Raw genomic sequence first — 20,099 nt, 5'->3', positions numbered from 1 at the left:
TACACACTGATGCCAACATATGGGCATATGCAGGAATGGTAACTTTTCAGAAAAAATGGCATGGCAACATCAAAATGTAGAAACACGAAAAAGGAACAAAGTGACCTTACTACATGCTTTTAAGAAAATAGTGTTTATGATGCAAAGTGGGAAGAAGCTAGCTACAGCTCTTCAGCGTTTCAGAAAAAGAACACAGGCAATCTAAACAAGCAAACTACAAAGGAGGTATGTGATCCTAAGAAAAGATAAAGCTGTGGGGTATACAACTTGAGGTGCCATCCACACCTTCCAGTTTTGCTTCAGTAAAGGTGCATTTTGTTTGCAATTTCTCAATCTCATACATCTAACTCATTTACAGTATTGAAAAACTAACAAGACTCTCAAACATCTCAAAGGTTTAACCAGATGAGGAAATACCACATTTCTAGTGAGTCAGAAGAAGACCAGGTGTACGTACCCTGAGGAAAGAGTGATCAAGACCAGCAACATCTTGATGTTACTGGTAACACGAGGAGAAAATGCCCTCTGCTTTTTGTACTCCTAAGCAGTTTTACATGGCCACATAATTATGTTAGAAATGAAGCACACCTGCTTCCAGCCACCCTCCCACACAGACATACGGCAGTAACCCAGCCCATACACAGGCTAGCCAAAAAGCCTGCTCTGGGATGAGGCTTTCTAAAGGACCCTCTGCATCTGACAGGAGGGCAGACACTATGCAGACTCTATCTGCATTGTGCTTTCCTGCTGACACCAGAGTCCCAACTCCACGCTCCAAGACATGAAAGATGAAGCTGGGCAGGAAATAACCTATTTTTTTTCAACAGAACTAATCCCACTGCCCCTCCTCTCCTGCTAGGCACACCTCAGGAGACCACCAGCCACCACTATCTGGTTTTCCTACCAGAACACCTGTGCCCAACCTGATCTCTAAATGCTTTGAAGGGAATTCACGTGCATGTAAACTGGCAGATATAGTATCATGAGGGAGTGATGCGGTTGTTTTCACTAGTTCAGGTGTTGTCAATGAATCACGTAACAGAATATGTTTCACTGCAGAAGCAGATTCTTTTACAAATTAATAATAGATTCTAGGTAGATGACCAACTGGCTGCTGCAGCTGATGGGTGGAGAGAGGCTCCCCAATGGTAGGCACGGGAATACCAGCCCTTTGCAGTGACTTGCCACTTAACTGGGAGCATCAGACAAGCTCCTGTGTATTAGGACTGGTCATAACTACTCTCCTACTCCCTCTGGGATCTCTTTGCAAACTACTACTGGTTAAGAGAATAACTTGCCAGTGCAACTGTACATTCCTGGGAATATTCTGCAAATCAGCTGTAAACAGTAGGCTTAGCAAAACTTTTCTAAACATTACACAGAACAAGCAAACATCCCTGCACCCATAACCTCAGCACTCTTGTGTTCCAGTTTACACCGAGTTCCATACATCTATTTAATGGGATGTTTTGAAATACCAAGTTATCAGGAATGCTGGCACTAGAATACTGATTCTCACATTAACTTTTCTAACATTACAAGAGCTTCCAGATCTGACTGCTCCAGTTCACAGAGTACTCCCACTGAAAGGGCTACCGCCACCCTCCACCACAACAGCTGTTTGCAGAAGATTATCTTAGTTTCTGTCCAAGCCCTCGCTGATATTTGCTGTCTTGACTCAAGCTGTTTAAGTGACTGCATAGTTTTGAAGTAAAAAAGCACTGAACAAATCCAGTTGAACAAGATTAAAAACTATGGATTAACAGAAGAAAGAGTAGGCAAAGGAGCACAGCAAGGCTTATTTAGATTTATAAATAACAGAACGCAACACTCCCCCTACCCAGACTGACTTAGAAACTCCCAATATCCAGCTTGTTTATTAGAAACTAGAGACATCAAAATGCTGCCAAGGGACACCTGGTCCCTTAAGAGGCCTCTAATTTACTGTCTCTGCAGCTGGTAATGGGGAAAGTCTGTATTTTTCACTCCAGCACTCAAACCAGGAATGAAGAGCCAGTTTTGATTTTGCCATGAACACACATGCAGTTTCAAGATGAGGTTTAATCTGTGAGGTTTTAACTGTGTGCCCTTTGGAAGTGAAACACTCAGCAAGTGTACGCTGTAAGCTTTACTATGAACTTGAACACAACCGCTAAGTAATGGGTTTAAGTATATCTCACTGAAAATAAAGCTAAGGAAAGAGACTAAAAATGCTTTCAGAAGATAAATATAGCAAACACCCAAGAGTCAAATTTGCAACAATAATTTGCAAACAGATTATTTTAAAAGAACACAAACCATTACCTTTATGAGTACACAAGCATCCACTGACTGAAATCGCACAGAAGGCAACAGCCTTTTTTTAGTTGAGCACAACTGCAACTAATGTTAAAAAGGTTGAGCCAAGGTTCACAACATTACATATCAAGAAGACATTTTTCCTCTCTCTCAAAACTCCAGCCAAACAGCTCCACTAGAGCAGAGGGAGAAGCTGCAGGGAAATGGGTTTGTCCATGACAGAAATTCCTCTGAGTGTCCCTGGAGCAGCTGCAACTGCACAGGGAAAGCTGTGGAGTCCATGAGGATGACGGGGAACCAGTGGGGAAAGCTAGCACAGGCACAGTAGGTCAGGACCATGTGCTGAAAGGGAAGCTTTATTGCTGTTTCAGAATTGTTGCTCAATTCAAGGTCCACCTACATTTTAAATAAATGCATCCATCTTTTTGAGCAGCATTGTTAGACTTATTCTCATCAACAGAGCTATAGTACAAACTAATTCATTTATGCATTACCAGCAGTGTATTATCCTCCACACTACACGCAGCACTATATTCCTCACACACTTGCAAACACAAGCCTTTTTAGGTGTTCTGTGTGATACTTTCATCAAGCAGCTGTAACTGTGAGGCTGGGTCTGTGAGGCAAGGGTTCTTCTTCCCTTGCTTCAGAAACTGGAAGAAGCCCAGCAAAGAAGGAAGGAACAGCAGGAGGAACCTCTCAAGTGAATTTGGCTTGGCAGGAACAGGTTCTACCCCTGCCCTGAAAAGAAGTTTAAAGCACAAAAATATCCAGAGATGATTGCTAATGGCAGGTTCTCCTTTCAGGGGAGCTGACTTGAGACCTGAGAATTATTAGTATTTGCTGAGTCATGAACATTCACATCTGCAAGCAAAGCAAGCCACACAAGTTCTCTGCAATGTGAGATACATGCAGAAATCTGTCACAGCAGTAGATCAAACCAGATCAGAAGCAGAGGACAATTCTTACTAGACACAGGAGGGAGCAAAGCGGGGGACAGGACAGGACACAAGACTCTGATCAAATCCAATCTGATCAAAACACCTGGAAAGTTTAATTCCCATGCCAGGTGATGCAATAAGACAGAGGAGCTAATTCCACAAGATAAACACAAGTGCTGTATGTGATAAATCCTAGCACATCCACGATGCCTGCACAGGGCAGGCAGATATGTCAGAGGTTTAGCTGGATGCCTGCAACCTATCAAGTGGCAACAGGATTGGGCAGGATACACATCCAGCAGTACCCCAAACAACATTAGATACCTATGGTTTAAGAAGTCCTGAGTCCCAGCCCACAGGCTGACTTGGTGGTGGGCTGAATGGCTCTTAGTTGTGCTGCCAACATCATCAGTGAGACACTTGCATTCTCATACCTGCATATGTGCATTCAGTCCAGAGCTGAATCCTACCCCAGTCACATCCACCAGAGGCAGACTTCAAAAACATAGAAAGCATGATTTTTGCAAGTGGATCTGTGGAATTCCATGTCACAGCACTCTAGGGATACTACAAGTCTACATGGGTGCAAAAGCAGCCAGAAAACTCCCAGGAAAAAGCATCCCAGCCTGCAAATTGAAGAAGCTAAAAGGTGTTCTGTCTGGACATCACTGCATAATTGCCCCATTTCTTTTACTCTTCCCCAGTATGTACCATTAGTAATTCCCAAACACTCCTCTAAGACAGATCTGGCTTTTGACTTCATATGTTTCTTATGTTTCAGCTTCCATGTCAAATGGGAATATCATCAGCAATGTGCAAGAGAGAAACAGCAGGTCCCAAAGTGGGGCTGGCCAACCAAGATGACTGTCAGATGAGGCATGCACAGAGCCCGAGGTAAAGCAGCTAGGGATCACCCAATTCAACCACAACACAAAACACACTTTGACTTAAAGCCAGAAACATGAGCAGTGGTGTACTTGCAGAAGGGAAGAAGCTGTTGTTAATATGTTATTATTGGAAGGCATGTTCACAAACATTTGTGAAATATCATAGGAAAAAAAAATCCCTGCTGAAATGATTAATTCTTCTTTTAAAGCAAGCTTTGAGTAGGGAATTTATGGCTTTATGCCACATACTCTACAATAAGGAGAATGTGAAAGACTCATCAAGATTAGCAGCATATAATCTGTGTGCTGGATGAGGCAAAGAGTCTGTGGGAGGGATGCTGGCAAGTGATAATGTAATGAAAAGTTGTAGCTTAACCCAAAGAGACAAGGAGGAATTATAACAATGGCTTTTCCAAACTTAGCTATCAAGTGCTTTTAAAAACAAACACAAAAACACTTTAATGTGGTCATTTATAAAATAATTATTTTATTACCTAGAAAGCACAATATAAAACTGGATTACTACTGAGATAGTATTCATTAAGTATCTATGAAGACTATGACAAGACTTTACATTTAAGGACAGTGAGATGTTTTCAGATGAAACAGTTACAGTTAACTTTAAAATATTAAGCCCTGGCATGCATATATATATATACACACATATATATAGACATATATATGTACATACACACACTCCTACCTCAACAAGAATTCTGCTAAACAACTATTCATTTTTACAAGATCTATGATAAAGCAGAAGATGTAGAAGTTGAACTTGAATGGAAAAATAAGCTCATGAGGAGATGAAACGCTGCAAAAAGGAATCACGCTTTCTCACTTTCTTATTAAAATTGATGGCAGCACAGGTAACTTTAAAAGACTTTTTTTCAAGAGTTCTCATCTCTTGGGGGAAGTATTACTTTAGCTTTTTTAAAAACATTTTCTTGCTTTAGATGTTTTAGTTATCACTTACATTGCTGCTCCCAACTGAAAGACAGTAATTGCATTCTCCTTGTTCCTAATGCTCTCCTCTGTTCTGTCTCAGCACCATGTGAGTGCATTGTCCAGGCATCTGACAAGATGGGAGCTACCTCAAGTTTAGCAAGACCATAGCACTCTTCCCTCACTTGTTCAAGTCACAGCTTTCAAGCACAAGTCTTGAACCTGAAATCTGTTTTGGTATTAAAAACACCATCAGCTTGTTTCAGAGCTCCATTTGAAGCCCACAGAAAAAGCAGTAGTACAAGTTTTCTGCTGCCCTGGAGAAAGTATGGCCAGCCCACCACACATACAGAAGACACTGCAGACAGTAGCTGTTCCAGGGTCTCTACTGAAGAGGAAAAAACATCTGCCAAAGAAACTTCTCTCTCAAAGAAAACCTGGCATTCCAAATAGCTGGCCAATCTTTAGAAAACACAGCTCTTGTTTCAACCCATAAGACAGGTATCAAATTGTTACAGCTGGTTTTCATTTTGACAGGTAAATCAGCAAATCCTACATACTTAAAGCACATGAGAGCTCATCTATCTGGCTAGGGCAAAACAAAAGGCAAGAATTACTCCCTCTGTTTACAGCCTTTGACGACAGAAACTCATTTTGTAATATCTGCCTTTCAAATGCAGTAAACATTAACAGCCTGCTATAAAGGACAAAATTTAAAAAAAACCAAAAACTACAAAAAAGGGCACAATTTCTGCCTGAATATAGGCAGACAAAGAAATAAGGAGAAATGGGAAGCAAAGCTCATAATATAGATGGTCTAATCTAAGTAGAGATACCAAATAAAGAATAACTAAAAGAAAAATCAGTTGAACTACCATCCATCTTGCTGCAAAGGATATTAAGAAACTAACATTTAAAAAACCCCTCAAACAACAACAACAAAACCACTTAAAAAGATAATAAAGAAAAATGTGAGCAGATAGGGTATCTGGCTAAGAGTTCAAGACGACATTCATGTTTCAGGAGGTAATCAGATACAGTGTGGAAGCCAATGTAACAGGATGCCATCCCTGAGCAAATGAAAAATTATCAGCTGGAAACTAATAGAACAGCTTCTGTGTTCCAGGGTACTGGGGGGACCAAACCCAGTGTACCAGGCAACCCTCCAACAAATATGGTATGCATTAAAAATACACAGAGACACTGTAAAATCCCATTTGCACACTTGTTTACATTTCCCTAATCTTGAGTAATAGGCAGAGTGGCACTGGTAGAGACCAAAGAGCTAAGTCTGCCACCACAGAAAAAGGAAACTCAAGGTCTTACAGTGTTTTCCTTGCAGCTGCAAAACAAAAACCAAAGACAACCTTCCCTTGTTCATTTTGACACCTTTTCCAAAAACTGGTACTGAGAAGGGTGGGAGGGGGTGGTGGGATAGCTGTTTGAAAGTCGTATTTGAATAAAAGTCTGCCTCAAAGAATCCCACCACCATCTGCAGCCATTTATAGCAGGGGTGTATTTTAAATCATACAATCCCCTGAGGCAATGCTGCTCCTCACATTGGCCTCTATTGAACAATTCAGAGAATTCTGCACAGAGTAGCACCAACACACAGCTACAGCCCAGGGAATTAGAAGATAAAGACAAGTATCTTCTATTTCATCTGAAGTATCTACTTTATCAGCGAGTTTCTCTCAACACTTTGTAAATTCTACTACAGCCCTGTGTTACAACTTTCCCTCAGAAAACCCTTGGGCTGAGGCATGCATGGAGAGATAATGGAACATTAACTTTTTTCGAAGTAAAGAGCAGGTTACACATCAGGATAGAGCTGCTGCAAGCAGCTGCCAGCAGATCAGAAGGGCAATATGTACCACCTGGGGTCAGGGTACACTGAGAAACCACCCCAGTGAGGGCATCTGCAGAAAGAAAAGGATCAGGAATTCGGAACTCCCACGGCAGGAAGGGAGTAGAAGTCTCTTTGACAGCCTCCCTACATAAAAGACTTCTCATGCCCCATCTTGTTTTTACCAGCAGACCTCTGAAGGACAGCTCACAGCCACCCAGAGAGCAACTGGCTTAGTGCCCACCTGCTCTGAGCACATCTGGGGAAGGCCAAGTGTGGGTGTCACAGCCTGTGATGTGGCTGCACTAACACATGGGGTGCAGGCTCCTGAAATTAATCTGGTTGAAAAAACTCAGTGGCCTCCTACACAGAGCTTCTGAAAGGCACAGACTTGATGAATGATGTAAATTACCTGGTGGTACCAAACTACAGTGTGTCAGGAAGAAAGTGCAAATGATTATCTGACCTATCCCACAGGGATTAAAACAAACACTGGCATTTGAGGAAGGAAGCAGCTACAGAGAGTAAATACTGAGGGCTACAAGTACCTGCATGGAGAGCAGGTTAGTAGCTGTGGTATCTGACAAAGGAAAAAAAATGGCTCTCAGAGGAACCAGAGATTGAAGAAAAGTAAGTACTAGTGCAGGGAGGAGACTAAAGGCTCAAGCTGCAGACACTTAGCCAACACAGGCTGAGTAAGTGTAACAGCTTGGAGAGACATGGTAGTGAGTACTCAAACCGTGGTGGAAAAGACAATCCTGCTGCACCCAGGAGATGTGCAAACAGAAATCCTCAAAGGGAGCAAAAAAAAAAACCCCAAAACCAGCTAAGGTAGGGTTGGGGAAGAGGAATCAAAAATAGATGCAGGCCACTAATGGAAGGCAACCACAGTCACTGCTCCTACATCATGAACACTTCCCTGCACCACAAATGCCTCCGAATCAGGGGGCTCTTTGGACATGGCAATGGTTCACCATGACAAACAAAACTGTTTTCTAGTAAAGTCACACCACCACAGCGTCCATGTCTAGGGAGGAAACACTTTGGAGAAGCAGTTGGGAAGCCATTTATATTGTATCCCAGTTGAAATGTTCAATGGTCCAGGACATACTGATACTTCTCCTCAGCTCTGGCTAAGGACCTGCTTTAGAAGGCCAGGAAACAGACTGCTACACTTCTGACTTCCAGCTCTCCAGAAGTCAATGCCATGCCCAGGAAGGCCCAGCCTTAGTTTACAGCTTACCCTCCTTCTGGTTTAGTACAACAAACATGACTTGATCTCCCTGCAGCAGGTGCTGTCTTCCTGCCTTTCCTGGGCCAGTCTCAGAGGACACAGATGAAAGTAAGCTATAGCAGTCTGGCCTGCACAAACATCACTTCAATTTCCTCCTTTCCCTAAAGATACCACTCACACTACATAGCAGGCAAAAAAGGAAATTAAGATAAAGAGCAACTGCAACTAGTCAGCAGATCTGTGATTTAAGTAACACAGCTTCCTTGGTCATATAATAGAGTAAATAAGATAAAGCAGTGGAGGCAGTACAGTTTGGTGATCCAGAGGTACCAAAACGAGTTGGTTGCTGCTAACTAATAATCGAAATCAGTCTATCTCTACTAACTGTGAAAACCAAGGAAAAAGGAAGCAGCATTTCACTTTTCAACAGTTAAAAAAGCTAAAGATATTTAAAATGCATGTTAAAAAGGAAAGGGAAAGACAGCTCTTTTCCTACAGAGGCGCACTTTATTCACCAAATGTCCTTATATATCTGGGGGCAGCCATCACTGCACCCACTGCATGTCTCAAAGGAAGCTGCTGAGTGTCACTGACTAACTTCAAATGAAAGCTGAAGCAAAAGGCAAGGGTGCTCCTATTGTTATATGTAAAGCAAGCTTCTAAGCAAGCACTGCTGTCAAAAAAAAACTGGTGGTTTTTTTTTTTCTGTAAAAGTACCTGTCACAACAGTTAAGCCATTTTAGGAAGTGTTTATAAAAAAGAAAGCTAAATGTAGTATTAAATTTGAGGCTTAGAGACCCCAAGTATTTTTTCCAAATCACCTTTCATTTCAATATCACATTTAACAGGTCAGGAGATTGAAAGGCTTTTCCAAACTTCAAGAGTTTGAAGTCTGATTTTCACAGGTGTCAAGTGCTTGAAGTTGTCATCAACTATTCTGAAGGTGTAGCGAAAAGAGCTGTCAGTTGTTTTAAAGAAAAAAATCCTATCATTATTGCTGTATCAAACCTGTAACAACAAAACTTATTTCCACAGTAAAGTTCAAAAGAACTACGAATTTAAAACTTAATGCTTATCTTGTCTTTACATTTAATACCATGGTATGCCTGCAATAACACAGAAAACAAAACATCCCTCATCACTTGCTGCAAGCTTGGTATCACTGCATATTTGGTTTTTCTCAAATGGCATTTAAGCTAACTTTGGCAGACAGATTCAATATGCTTACAAATTACTTCTGAATATGACCTGCCTAAGTATTTTCTAAGTACTAAGCAACAAATGGTTAGACTTCAACAAAAATTAGCTTCCACATGCAGCAGCAAAAGTGAAATATGAATATAAGTAAAAATATTACATGGTAGTTTCACCTCAAATTTTTTTTGTTTAAAATAAGATAAATTTTTCTGCCATTTTTTGACATGTCATTTCTTGCCATTTTAACAAAGCTGAAGGAAGAGCTAACCAAGAGAAAAGACAGAGAGCACCTAGAAGAGATGACATTTGTTTATGAGATGACAAAATGCTTCAAAGAGCCTATTATGCACTATAATATTAATTCAGACTAACAATGAAAGGTACTTCTGGAAAAAAGACACTCTTCATTAGATCTCTCCAAAATACAGATAACATCTTCAGACTTGAAGCCTGTGCATCCAATTTTAGATTTCCCAGTAGCAAGTAATTTAGAATTGCGGCTACCATGTATTTTCTTAATGCTCAAGACTTATGAGTAGGTGGCGCTGCATGGTGTTGTGTGTCACTTTAAATCACCATTTAAGAAAGGCATTTATTTAAAAAAACCCAACATTGTCTAGTCAATCATCTGCTGTGGGGAGCTGGGAAAATTACGAGAAGAGAGGCAAGCACAAGCAGTGAAACAGTATGATGCAGAAAACCCCCATACAAGTTCTCTATGTTCTGACATGGCTAATACCAAGCTACTGCCTACAAATGCTGCTCAACCTCCAGCAGCTCCTCCTGAAACACCAAGGCATCCCCGCAGCTCATGCCCCTGCCAAGAGCTACAGCGCAGGACCCAGTCCTTGCATTGCAAAACTCTCCACACCCCAATCAGCCTTCTCATGTCCTAGGCATCCTGACTGGCAAGCTTAAAGCTCCAAACAGAGATAGATTCGTTTTTGCTGGCACACATACTCAAACAGCCCCACTCCCTTTTTGCCTAGATGAGTCATGGTACTGGAGTTCCCTGATCTCACACACTACAGCCCCACCAAAGGCTGTATCAGCTTAAGCAAGCAAAATGGATGGAACCAATGTTACACTGGGCAGCACAGCCATCAATTCATGTCACACAAGAGTCCTAACAGCTTTCATTTGCTCTAGGGAGCAAATACCACAGCGTTATCACCCAGACTTGGTCAAACATGAGTGCTAGGTTTTCCCAGGTGTGACACAACCCAGCAACTTCTTGTTGCTCTCAAGGACATAGGAAGTATTTCACTTCCCTACATCTGTGGGGTCTCACTTCCTTCCCTGGCTCACAGCATTTCATCAAATCCTTGGTGAATGAAAGTCAGCTCAATAATGTGTCAGGAAACTAACTAGAAGAAAAACGAAGCTAACAAAACAAGGTACATGCAATACAGCAGGCAATACACAGAGTACTTTAAGACTTTTCTCCAGCAGCTTCAACTGGCTCCGCTCAGTCAACAACTTCCTGACCCACTCACACCATGCGTGCCAAATGCTCTGTTTACAAGTATTCTAGGGTTTAGGTTGGTTCCTTTTCTTAAAAGCAAGAAATGAAAGGCATTTCTACGCAAACCTGCAAATGACATGCCCCAGTCTTTGCCGAATTCCTTTACATTGCTTCACCCTTAAAAGACTCTTCCCTCCTGCACTGAAGAAGCATTCAAAATGCTCCCTGAGTAAACAGTATAGGCAAAATCCCAGTATGTACAAGTTCAAATCTAAGGCTCTCGACCCATCAGATGTAGAAGAAATCCAGACTTCAGGAGTATTAACATGGGTTTTGAAAGAAGATGTTCTTCACCATCAGTGAAGCTATTTGAAAAAGTGCATCAAATTAACTACACATGCAAATTTTTTCCTTCCTATTCTAACTGTATACTTCATTTTGGGAAGACTGAAGGCATTAAAAGAGCAGATCTAGTATGAAAGTATGACACCAAGACTGCAGATGCTTGCCTCGGGAAAACAGCCTGAGTCCCAATAATATGTAAGAGTACATCAACAGCAACAGTATAAGCACAAAACTGTAGAAGAACTTGTAGTATTGATGCCAGAGCCATCAGGCACACCTAAGCAGACAACTGGCAGCCAGCCTCAGAAATTCACCATGCGACTTCAAACTTGTCAAGCCCCCCATCCCCAGATGAATTTTTTTTTCACTGGGAGCTAATGGACAACCTCACAAATTACCTTTGTGCCAGAGCAGATTCAAGCCTGTGTGGGTTTGCGCACTCTAGACTGTAATACTGTATGTAATACTTCTTCAGTCAGATGATGCATTTCCTCTGCACCCTGAATGAACTGTCAGCTCTAAAGCAAGGGACAGCTGTGAGGTTTAGCAGATAAAGCACCATTCAAATTTTGACTTCGGGCTTGTAGTGAAGAGAATTAGTACGGGAAAATGCTACTTGAAATAATGGAAATCACCATGTGCCCTTTATGATATTACAGGGTCACTGAAATAAGTTTCGTGCATACCGGAATTTTCACACACTCACTTAGAAAGATATACATCTAATTAACTTAAATGTGAACCTCTTATGTCCAGTAGTCGACTATTAACAATAAAAACAACAGCTACTGGAAACAAATAATGGGCAAAGTTTATCCAGAAACTATTTTAAAATTACAGAACTGCAAATGTCACCCTGTCCTTCTCTAGGTATCACTTCCGCATTCAGAAGAAGTGTTTCCTTTATTAATATTTCTAATCAGTCTTAATGTTTAAAACATTTCCTACTGTGCTTCATGATTTCCTTATAAATCATTTTCTTATACTCCACCCTGCAGAATGAACCATCTTTCTTCAAAGCATCAAAGTCATGTTATGCAGTTACTGAGATGGGGCAAGGAAGCAAGACATCCTCAGTACGAAAGGAAGCATCTCTATAAAAGGCAGACATGCAAAACATACTGAAATTTAGCCAGATTACAAACTTGAATATTCTGTTATTTTATTCAAAACTGTTTTCCTGCTTTAAGGTGTTTTTACAGACACTGCAAATACATCCAGCTTTCCTTGACAGCCTATCAGTTTCCTGACATCCCAGAGTACAATTAAGAGTAAGGAAAGAATTGAACATGCTTCCAATCAATTTAACTTGCCTCTAGAGAAAGTGTCATTTGCGTGTTCCAGTTAAGACATGTACTTAGCTACTTACAATAATGAAGAACTCCAAAGGAATCCCAATTTCCAAAGATGGGAGTGGTAAAAGCAGCAAAGAGATTAAGAAAACAGCATCCTCTGTTCTGACATATAGCACCTATCATATATGACTAAATAATATCTCCTACATGAACTGCAAAATGAAAACATTTTTTTCTCTGTCAAAATACAAAAGATTGTATCCTGGATCTATATACAAATGGAAGGGTATTTTATTTAGAGACCAGGAAGTTCTCAACCACGTCCCTCTTATATCAACTGCTGGTTAAGGAAAAAAAACCAAACCCAAAACCACCACAAACAAACTTATTCAGGTCAGAGAATTGCAAAGACCAAAACACGCCATCCCTTTGCTTAATTCTAAAAAACACAGCTATTATTGGCATGAAGACATATTTGATCTGGTTTTCCTAATAAAAGATTTTCCAGTGTTTGCCTCATCTAGAGGGAACTAGACTGTTGAAGAGCCTTTCAGTCTCTGTCACACAACACAGAATGAATCTAGAAGCAGATTTTTCACACAAGGTGTCATGAGTTGTTTACAGTACCAATGACAGATTTGAGCTATTCCAGAAAATTAGTTCTGCAGAAATAAAACGAATCACTTCTAAAAATCATTCCTAAATACCACTCATCGTTGGAAATCATCTCCAATAAGTATCTTCAAAAGGTGAGTCAGGATGGACCACATGGGGATTTTCAAGTAACCAAGGAAAAACAAGGTATGAAACGCAAAGCCAGATGCCTGCTTTAAAAGAAAGTCAAATCCTTTGAGGTTTATAAATGCATTAAAGATGCATCTGCCCATTTTCATCTGTGTCTCATGATAAGAATGGTTAGGGGAAAGCACTCCAGAATCCTTCCAGAATCCAGGACAGGCCTGCTGCTGAGCATGGCTACCTCGGGAGCTTCCTGGCTGAAGAAGCCCTTTGAATTCCTGCAGCACTTCATCCAGAAGAGGAAGCACTGAGAGGCACAGCTGGGGCATGGGAAGGATGCTGGAGTACCCGCAACTCCAAAGGGAAAGTGGATAATGGGATAACCTTTGCAGTGCAATAAAAACTCAAAAGTGCAGTGAAAAGGTAATACCAAGCCTTCTTCACTGGGAGCATTCACAGCTTTCCACTGTTTTGAGACAAAAGGAGATTGCCTCCTCAAACTAAGCAGCCCCTTGGCTGTCTAGGCATGAACTGAACTATGCCAAACACCGTGTAAGGGAGTAAACACATTGAAGATCCTGACTCTTCTCTAGACAAACACATAGAACTGACAACACAGCCACAGTCAGCAGCAGTGGACACATCCCATTTCCCTTCCCTACACTGAGCACTCACAGAGTGCCACCAATGCCAGAGGGAGGGCCAGGACAGCAATGTGGAACAAAGCTCTTGCTATGCTCCCTGCCATAAAGAGTCCAGGCTGCTACAGGCCATACAAACACATTGTTATTTATCCAACTTTTCAAAACTTCCCAATCCTACTTTGTTCTAAAGAAGCAAGGCTGCTCTAAAAGCATTTTCTGATTCAAATGACCCAAGGTCAGCGACAGCATTAGCTTCACTCAATACTGAAAATTCTTCCAGGAGCCTCTGAAAAGGCAACAAGAAAACCCCCAAGTGGTTTGAGTGCAAAGAACTAATAAAGCCCCATTTGCCTTGATCTTGCATACAACTTTTGAACTATACTACATGACACTTCCACATGGATGCCTCCAAAGAGGCAAGTTGTGATTCAAGCTGTTCTCCCTTGTACAAATAGCACAGCTTGTCGTTTGAGCTGTTGCCCCGATGTCTCAAATGGCATTTGCCAACCTTCTGGCTGGAGCACCAGTGGGGTTTGTTCCTCTGCAAATCCTTCTTACAGGTTAGCTAAAGATCTGTAGAACCTTCAATACCTATGTGTTTCCAGACCTTTGTGAGTTCTAGTCAACACACTATCTAAGCTTAGAAGAGTGAATGGAAGTGTCACTCCTGCAGGAAACAGCTAAAAATAGATAGCCAGGACAGTTTTGAGATCCTACCACAAGCAGTTAGTCAGGAAAGGTTTTGTCTAAGCTGTACCTCCTCCACAGCAACAAATGATTTTGAAACAGCTACATACCACATTGAGACAACAAAGCCACTCATACTTCTGCCACTTGTGTTTCTACTTGTGCCATGCACAAAGAGCTTTCAGCCTCCCCAGGCACCAGACAGGGGCTCTCCATGAACACCACAGATCTTTTATGCCAACACAACTCTCTAGCAGCAATGAAAAGGGAGTTCAAGAGTTACAGAAACACCATTCTCACAGCAGCTTCTTGCAAGAGGCTACTGTTACATCAGTAAAATGGATGCAAAAGCAAAAATTCTTCATTTGTTTATGTTAATTGTGCAACTGTTCAAATAAAAACAGAATACAACTTGTTTTGCTCAGAAAATTAATTTTTCCTCCTGAGATGAATGCAAGATGACAGCACACCTTGAAAATAAGCCACAAGATTAACTATGAATATTTTCAAACTAGAAGAATAAAAGAGACACCATCAAGGTTTAAGGGGAAAAGAACAAAGTGCAACTGAAGAACAAGATCTTCTAATGCATAGCCTTGGCGGGGCGGGAGGAGAATTTAAAATAGGACACAGAGCTATAATTGCATGGGCATTTGCTAAGTAGGTCTGCATTTGCTAAGCAGGTCTGAGTATTCTGTTGTGCAAAGGAAAAGAAAACACTCAAGAGATAAGCACTTCAGCCTGCATAGGCCTTGGATACCTTCCCAGAATTCAGGTCATAAGCAAAGACTCCCATAAGCAATGAAGGCTGCCAGAGCAAACACTTCCACACAACTGGTCGGCATTTGCCTGTCTAGCCCAAAATTAAATGATACAGTTTTTCTTTTTACTAGCAAATATGCAATACAAAAGTGCAATTAGTGGACAGCAGCTTTACCAATTCCAGTCTTTCACCCACTTTCGCTGTCTGTCAACACCCAAATTTTAAATACTCATATATTTACTACATATTTCATTTATTGGTTGCATTAACTCAGGAGAAAAAAATTGTATTTTTTACATTTACTTCCAAACAAGTTCTCTGAAGAACAGCCAAAGCATCCTGAAGGCTGTTGGATAAAGTCCATTCAATTTTAGCACAGTCATACTCTGACAAAAAAGACTTTCACTTTTAAACAACATCTAAACTCTTAAGGATATCCACCTAATACTGCAAGAGAAGTCAATGGACTAGTATTAGGCTGGGGTTTCTGGACTTCTGCATGGACATTTGATGACCTGTCTACCATAAGCCACTATCCTCAAGACTCCAAGCAGCAAACAGGAGGGATTTACAGTTAATAATTACCCAACATACCAATGCTTATAAATAGGCTTGCTTAAGAGATGTCTGGTAAGTGGTAGTGATAAAAATCATCTGAAAAGCATTTGCATCCAGCCAGGTATTGTTTTATGACCTCTCCAGGCATCAAGGCCACCAAGGAAGACGTCTAAAAGAACATACAAAAGTAAAGTTGATGGTATCAGCATAAAGCTAGTCCAGCCAGTTCTGACACACAACAAAACAGTCACTGGAAGAAAAGATGACAAAAACACCCTGCACACCTCTCCTCACACATAAGCTGCTCTCATAAACATCCCTGTTTGTACAGCACAGACCAGACTCATCATTCCTTTCAGATCAAGTCACCATCTTCAGAGCTTCCACCAACCAGCGCAACTGCACTGCGGCAACACAGACCACCACCTCTGCCTGGCCACCAGCCCTGCTGAGGTCAGCCACAGCACCCAGCGTGTGTGCAAACCTCTGCTCCAGCTGCCAGCAGGTGCTCTCTGCAGACATTCTCCTTGCTGTTCAGCTCTCTGGACTCCTCTCTCTTGGGATAAGAGGCCCAGCATGCTGGCTCTCCAGCTTCTTGTGGTGCTAACTGGAATGAACTGAACACTCGAACTACAGCGCTCACAGCCTCCTCTCAACTCCAGTATTCCTCACCTGCACAGAAGCTGACCCAGAGCTCTCCCCTTCCTTCCAGGCAGCTTGGTCACCCAGATGCCCTATCCTGTACCCAGATCATGGCAGAGCTCTCTGGAGAGAAGGGCCAATTCTCCAAGGCCACGGCAGGAGCCCCCTATCAAAGCCAGCGCACTGAGCTGACATGAGTGAAATGCCTGCTGCGAGTGGAGACTCAGCCACAGCCACACTGCTGAGCTGGAGCACTCACAGGGGTTCTTACAGCTGCTCACATCAGCCCTTTGACCAGGGGAGATCAAATTCTTCACACAGGTACTACACACAGGGAACCTTGGAGCCAGGAAAGAAGGAAGTGACAGAGGCCAGGCCATGCACCGTCACCTGGTCTCCTCAGCCTGACTAGTACATTCCATTTCTCCTGAAGGCTAAACACACACACACTCTTTGAGTCCAGTGGCTCCCTTTTCCAGCTCTCAATGAAATAAAACAGACTTTGCAATTACTTCCAAAGAAATATTATTGACTGTCAGAACCAAAACTGATTATGCTCAAATCTAAGTATTTGGACAGATTTCTGAGTGCCCCAGTGCACTGTATTCATCTAAGTGCTGAATTCAGAGACTACTACAAAATGAGACTGCCATCAAAAAACCATCAAATGCTTTCCGGTCTTGACAACATCAGTCAGGTTTTGGTCCTTCTGCTCCTGCAGGTGCCCTCCAGTCTCCTGGCAGCTGTCCATACTTGTTCCTTGTTTTAACAAAATACCTGAAGCAGATTCACACATCCGTAAGAGAAAGACTTAAGAGAACAAGGAAGGGAGGGAACATCTTGTGTCTCATACAATGAAAACAAGCAAGGTAAAAAAATAGATCTAATCTGCCAAGTAATGAAGTATGATTTTATGTACTTTTTAAACTTCATCATTTCCTTTTCATTAATAGCATACACAGCTCTGCTATCTACCACATTCTTGATAACACTAGCGCCTTACTCATCTGAGCTCTGTCCTATTTGTTATTTTCAGTCTTGTGGGGCAGAAGGAAAAAAGAAGGAAAAAAAAAGAGAAAAAAAGAATCTTGATGTGGTCTTCTAGTTTGTCCAGGTGCTAACCAGGTAATGTTCTCCCTCTTTAAAACTAGCAAATAAAATTATTGAACAGTCAGAAGTTGAGATGCTCAAGTGTTCCAATTCTGTGATTAAAGAAAGGCAGAAGGAAGGCTCAGGCCTGCCTTCTCTTCCAGTGATCCACCCTGGCAGATCAAGATCTCCTGCCAAGAGCAGCTGCCTCCTCCCTTGCTGCAGCTTCTTCACCTATATTCTTCTGTCTTCCATTCAGTAAAAGGAACTTTCTTCCTCTCAAGCAGTTACATCCAAAAAGCAGCCCGTATTTACACTTGTGAAAACAGCAGTAAGTGCAGTTCACACCATAACCGGTAAAGCCCAAACCAACAAAACAAAATCATGGCGTAAGGTTGATTACAACAATCATTACCACAGGCAGACAGTTTCAGCAGTGTAACTTTTTATGAAGTGGCATGAAAATAAATACTGATGATACATTTGTCAAACATTAATAAATCCCTTCCAACCTTCCCTCAAAACTGGCAAGCAAGGCAACAAGCAAAAGACTAACATCCAATTTCCATCAATAGGCTCACACTTGCAGTGGAAAGATGTTATAACAGTTGGAGACTGAAGATGGTCAAGGAAAGAATGCAACTACCTTTTGGTATGGCATAACATTTGAAATACTTTTCAGTATGTTTAAAATAGTGCCCTTAACTTTATTCTCTAAATGGATGAGCCAGCCTGTTAAACCTGTTACAGGGAACAATTAAGGGAGGAATCTAAAGCCACAGAAAATACAAAGAGATAGAAATACACAAATGCATGAATTTTGAAAATCAAGAACCTGCAAGTAAATCCAAGGTTTACACTCCAATCCTATTTGCTGCACTACTTTCTGTCAGATACCAAAGCATAAACCATATTTCCCATTCAAGAAGTTCTACTGCTTTCTTCCTTTCAGAACCATTATTCATTAAAAGAATAAAAACAAACACCACAAAAAAGCCAAACCAAAACCACACAAAACCAAAATGTCCAGACTTCTCCACCTTCTGCCTACCTGTATCATGTCTATCCAGTTAAGAAATCTGTCCAAACAATCTAAGGCACATCTTCACTGCACCTCAGCTGGGGCTTTCCCTCCCAAAGTGCAGCTCCACCAGCTAAGCCCAGCCTCTTGTGGTCCCACCCTCTCAGTCAGTTTCCTCATCTGTACATTCCTCCACCTGCTCCAGAAACAGAGTTGTTCCTCTTGCAACCACAGAGAGATCTGATTGAAAGAAGACATCTGAACAAAAACCTACCTAATTAAACTGAAGCTTCAGTGGAACCACACCCTCTGCTCAAGCAATGGCAGCCACGCTGAAACAGCCTTCAACCTGCAGCATCCACCTTGCAGGCGTGTGGCTGAGATATGACAGGGCATGAACAACAGAGGTAGGACTAACTGCTCTGAGATGATCCATTTGTGTTCTGTCTTGTGAGATATCACTTGTTTCCTGTGGTTCATAGGATAAATCTAGGAGACTGGAAACCTGGCAGTACTTGGCACCCCCCTTCTACAAAACACCTAAAAAAATCAAGCACTGTGAGTTCCACCAGCCTTTGTTTTGACCTTTTACATCTTAAAACAATTTACCTTTAAAATTTAGTTTATGGTGTTTTCACCAAGATGTTTTGCTTCACAAAAGTGAAGTATGATGAAGTTATGAACCCAAGAAAACCCCACCAACCTATTTACCAACAACCTGTGCAGACTAGCAATCAAATTACTACTGCAGGTTAGAAGATCTTTGTGAGCATGCAGCCATGGAAATGCACAGGAAGCACAGGAACAACAAAGAGGGAACAGAGCAAGCGCTGACCAGGAAAGTTGTGTTCTGGAGTTACACATCTGAAAGAGAATGGGATCCAATTCCAGCTCAGTTTCAGCATGGCATCCCCACCATATTTCAGACTTTTTCACTTGTCTGTTCGGAATAGTCAGAATAAAGTTTGGATTTCTCTGGAAGGGCAGTATTGAGGTTCCTTTGGAAACTCAGAGCAAGGAGACAAGGAAGAATCACAGAATGAGTAACACTGGGAGGGACCACTGGAGATTAACCAGCACAGCCTCTCCATTCAAGCAGGGTCTCCCAGAGCACGTTACTCAGGAGTGTGTGCAGAATGAGAAAGGATCTCTGCAAGTACCTAAAAAACACGGCTCCTTCCCATATCCAGGGAATGGCACCACATTTCTAATGATTGCCTGTCTTGGGGTGACAAGACCGAGACATTGCCCTTAGTGCACTGTAATGCCCATACCAACAACAGAAAGAAACACCAATGCTAGTTTTACTACTCTTACAGTAAAAAATACTCCTCTCTGCTGTCTTTTGTTTCTGACACGATTACTACCAAATGTTAAATGCCTTCTGAAAGGTGTTGTTTTCCACTCTATCTTCCAGATAGATCTCTGAAGATGAAAACATACAGGTTACTACTTGTTAAATCCAGACAGGTAGCACGGAGCTCCAATCCTATAGTCTCCACAA

General features: G+C 41.7%; 1 protein-coding gene across 2 annotated transcripts in view; it reads right to left on the bottom strand.

Moving 5' to 3' along the window:
- The window catches only part of RASSF3 (Ras association domain family member 3), a 53,335-nt gene that overhangs the window by 19,508 nt on the left and 13,728 nt on the right, over positions 1-20,099 (bottom strand). The window contains exon 1 of one of the 2 annotated variants that reach the window (XM_030238555.2): positions 18,626-18,797. The exons of the other annotated variant lie outside the window; for it this stretch is intronic. Coding sequence (XP_030094415.1) covers positions 18,626-18,634 — 9 coding nt within the window. The 5' untranslated portion in view covers positions 18,635-18,797. Of the gene's footprint in view, positions 1-18,625; positions 18,798-20,099 lie in introns of those variants that run through there. 2 annotated transcript variants of the gene reach the window in all.

Source organism: Serinus canaria, chromosome 1A (assembly GCF_022539315.1).
Source record: "Serinus canaria isolate serCan28SL12 chromosome 1A, serCan2020, whole genome shotgun sequence".
Classification (NCBI taxonomy): domain Eukaryota; kingdom Metazoa; phylum Chordata; class Aves; order Passeriformes; family Fringillidae; genus Serinus; species Serinus canaria.
Note: the sequence above shows the minus strand (reverse complement) of the source record. Positions and strands in the feature narration are given on the sequence as shown.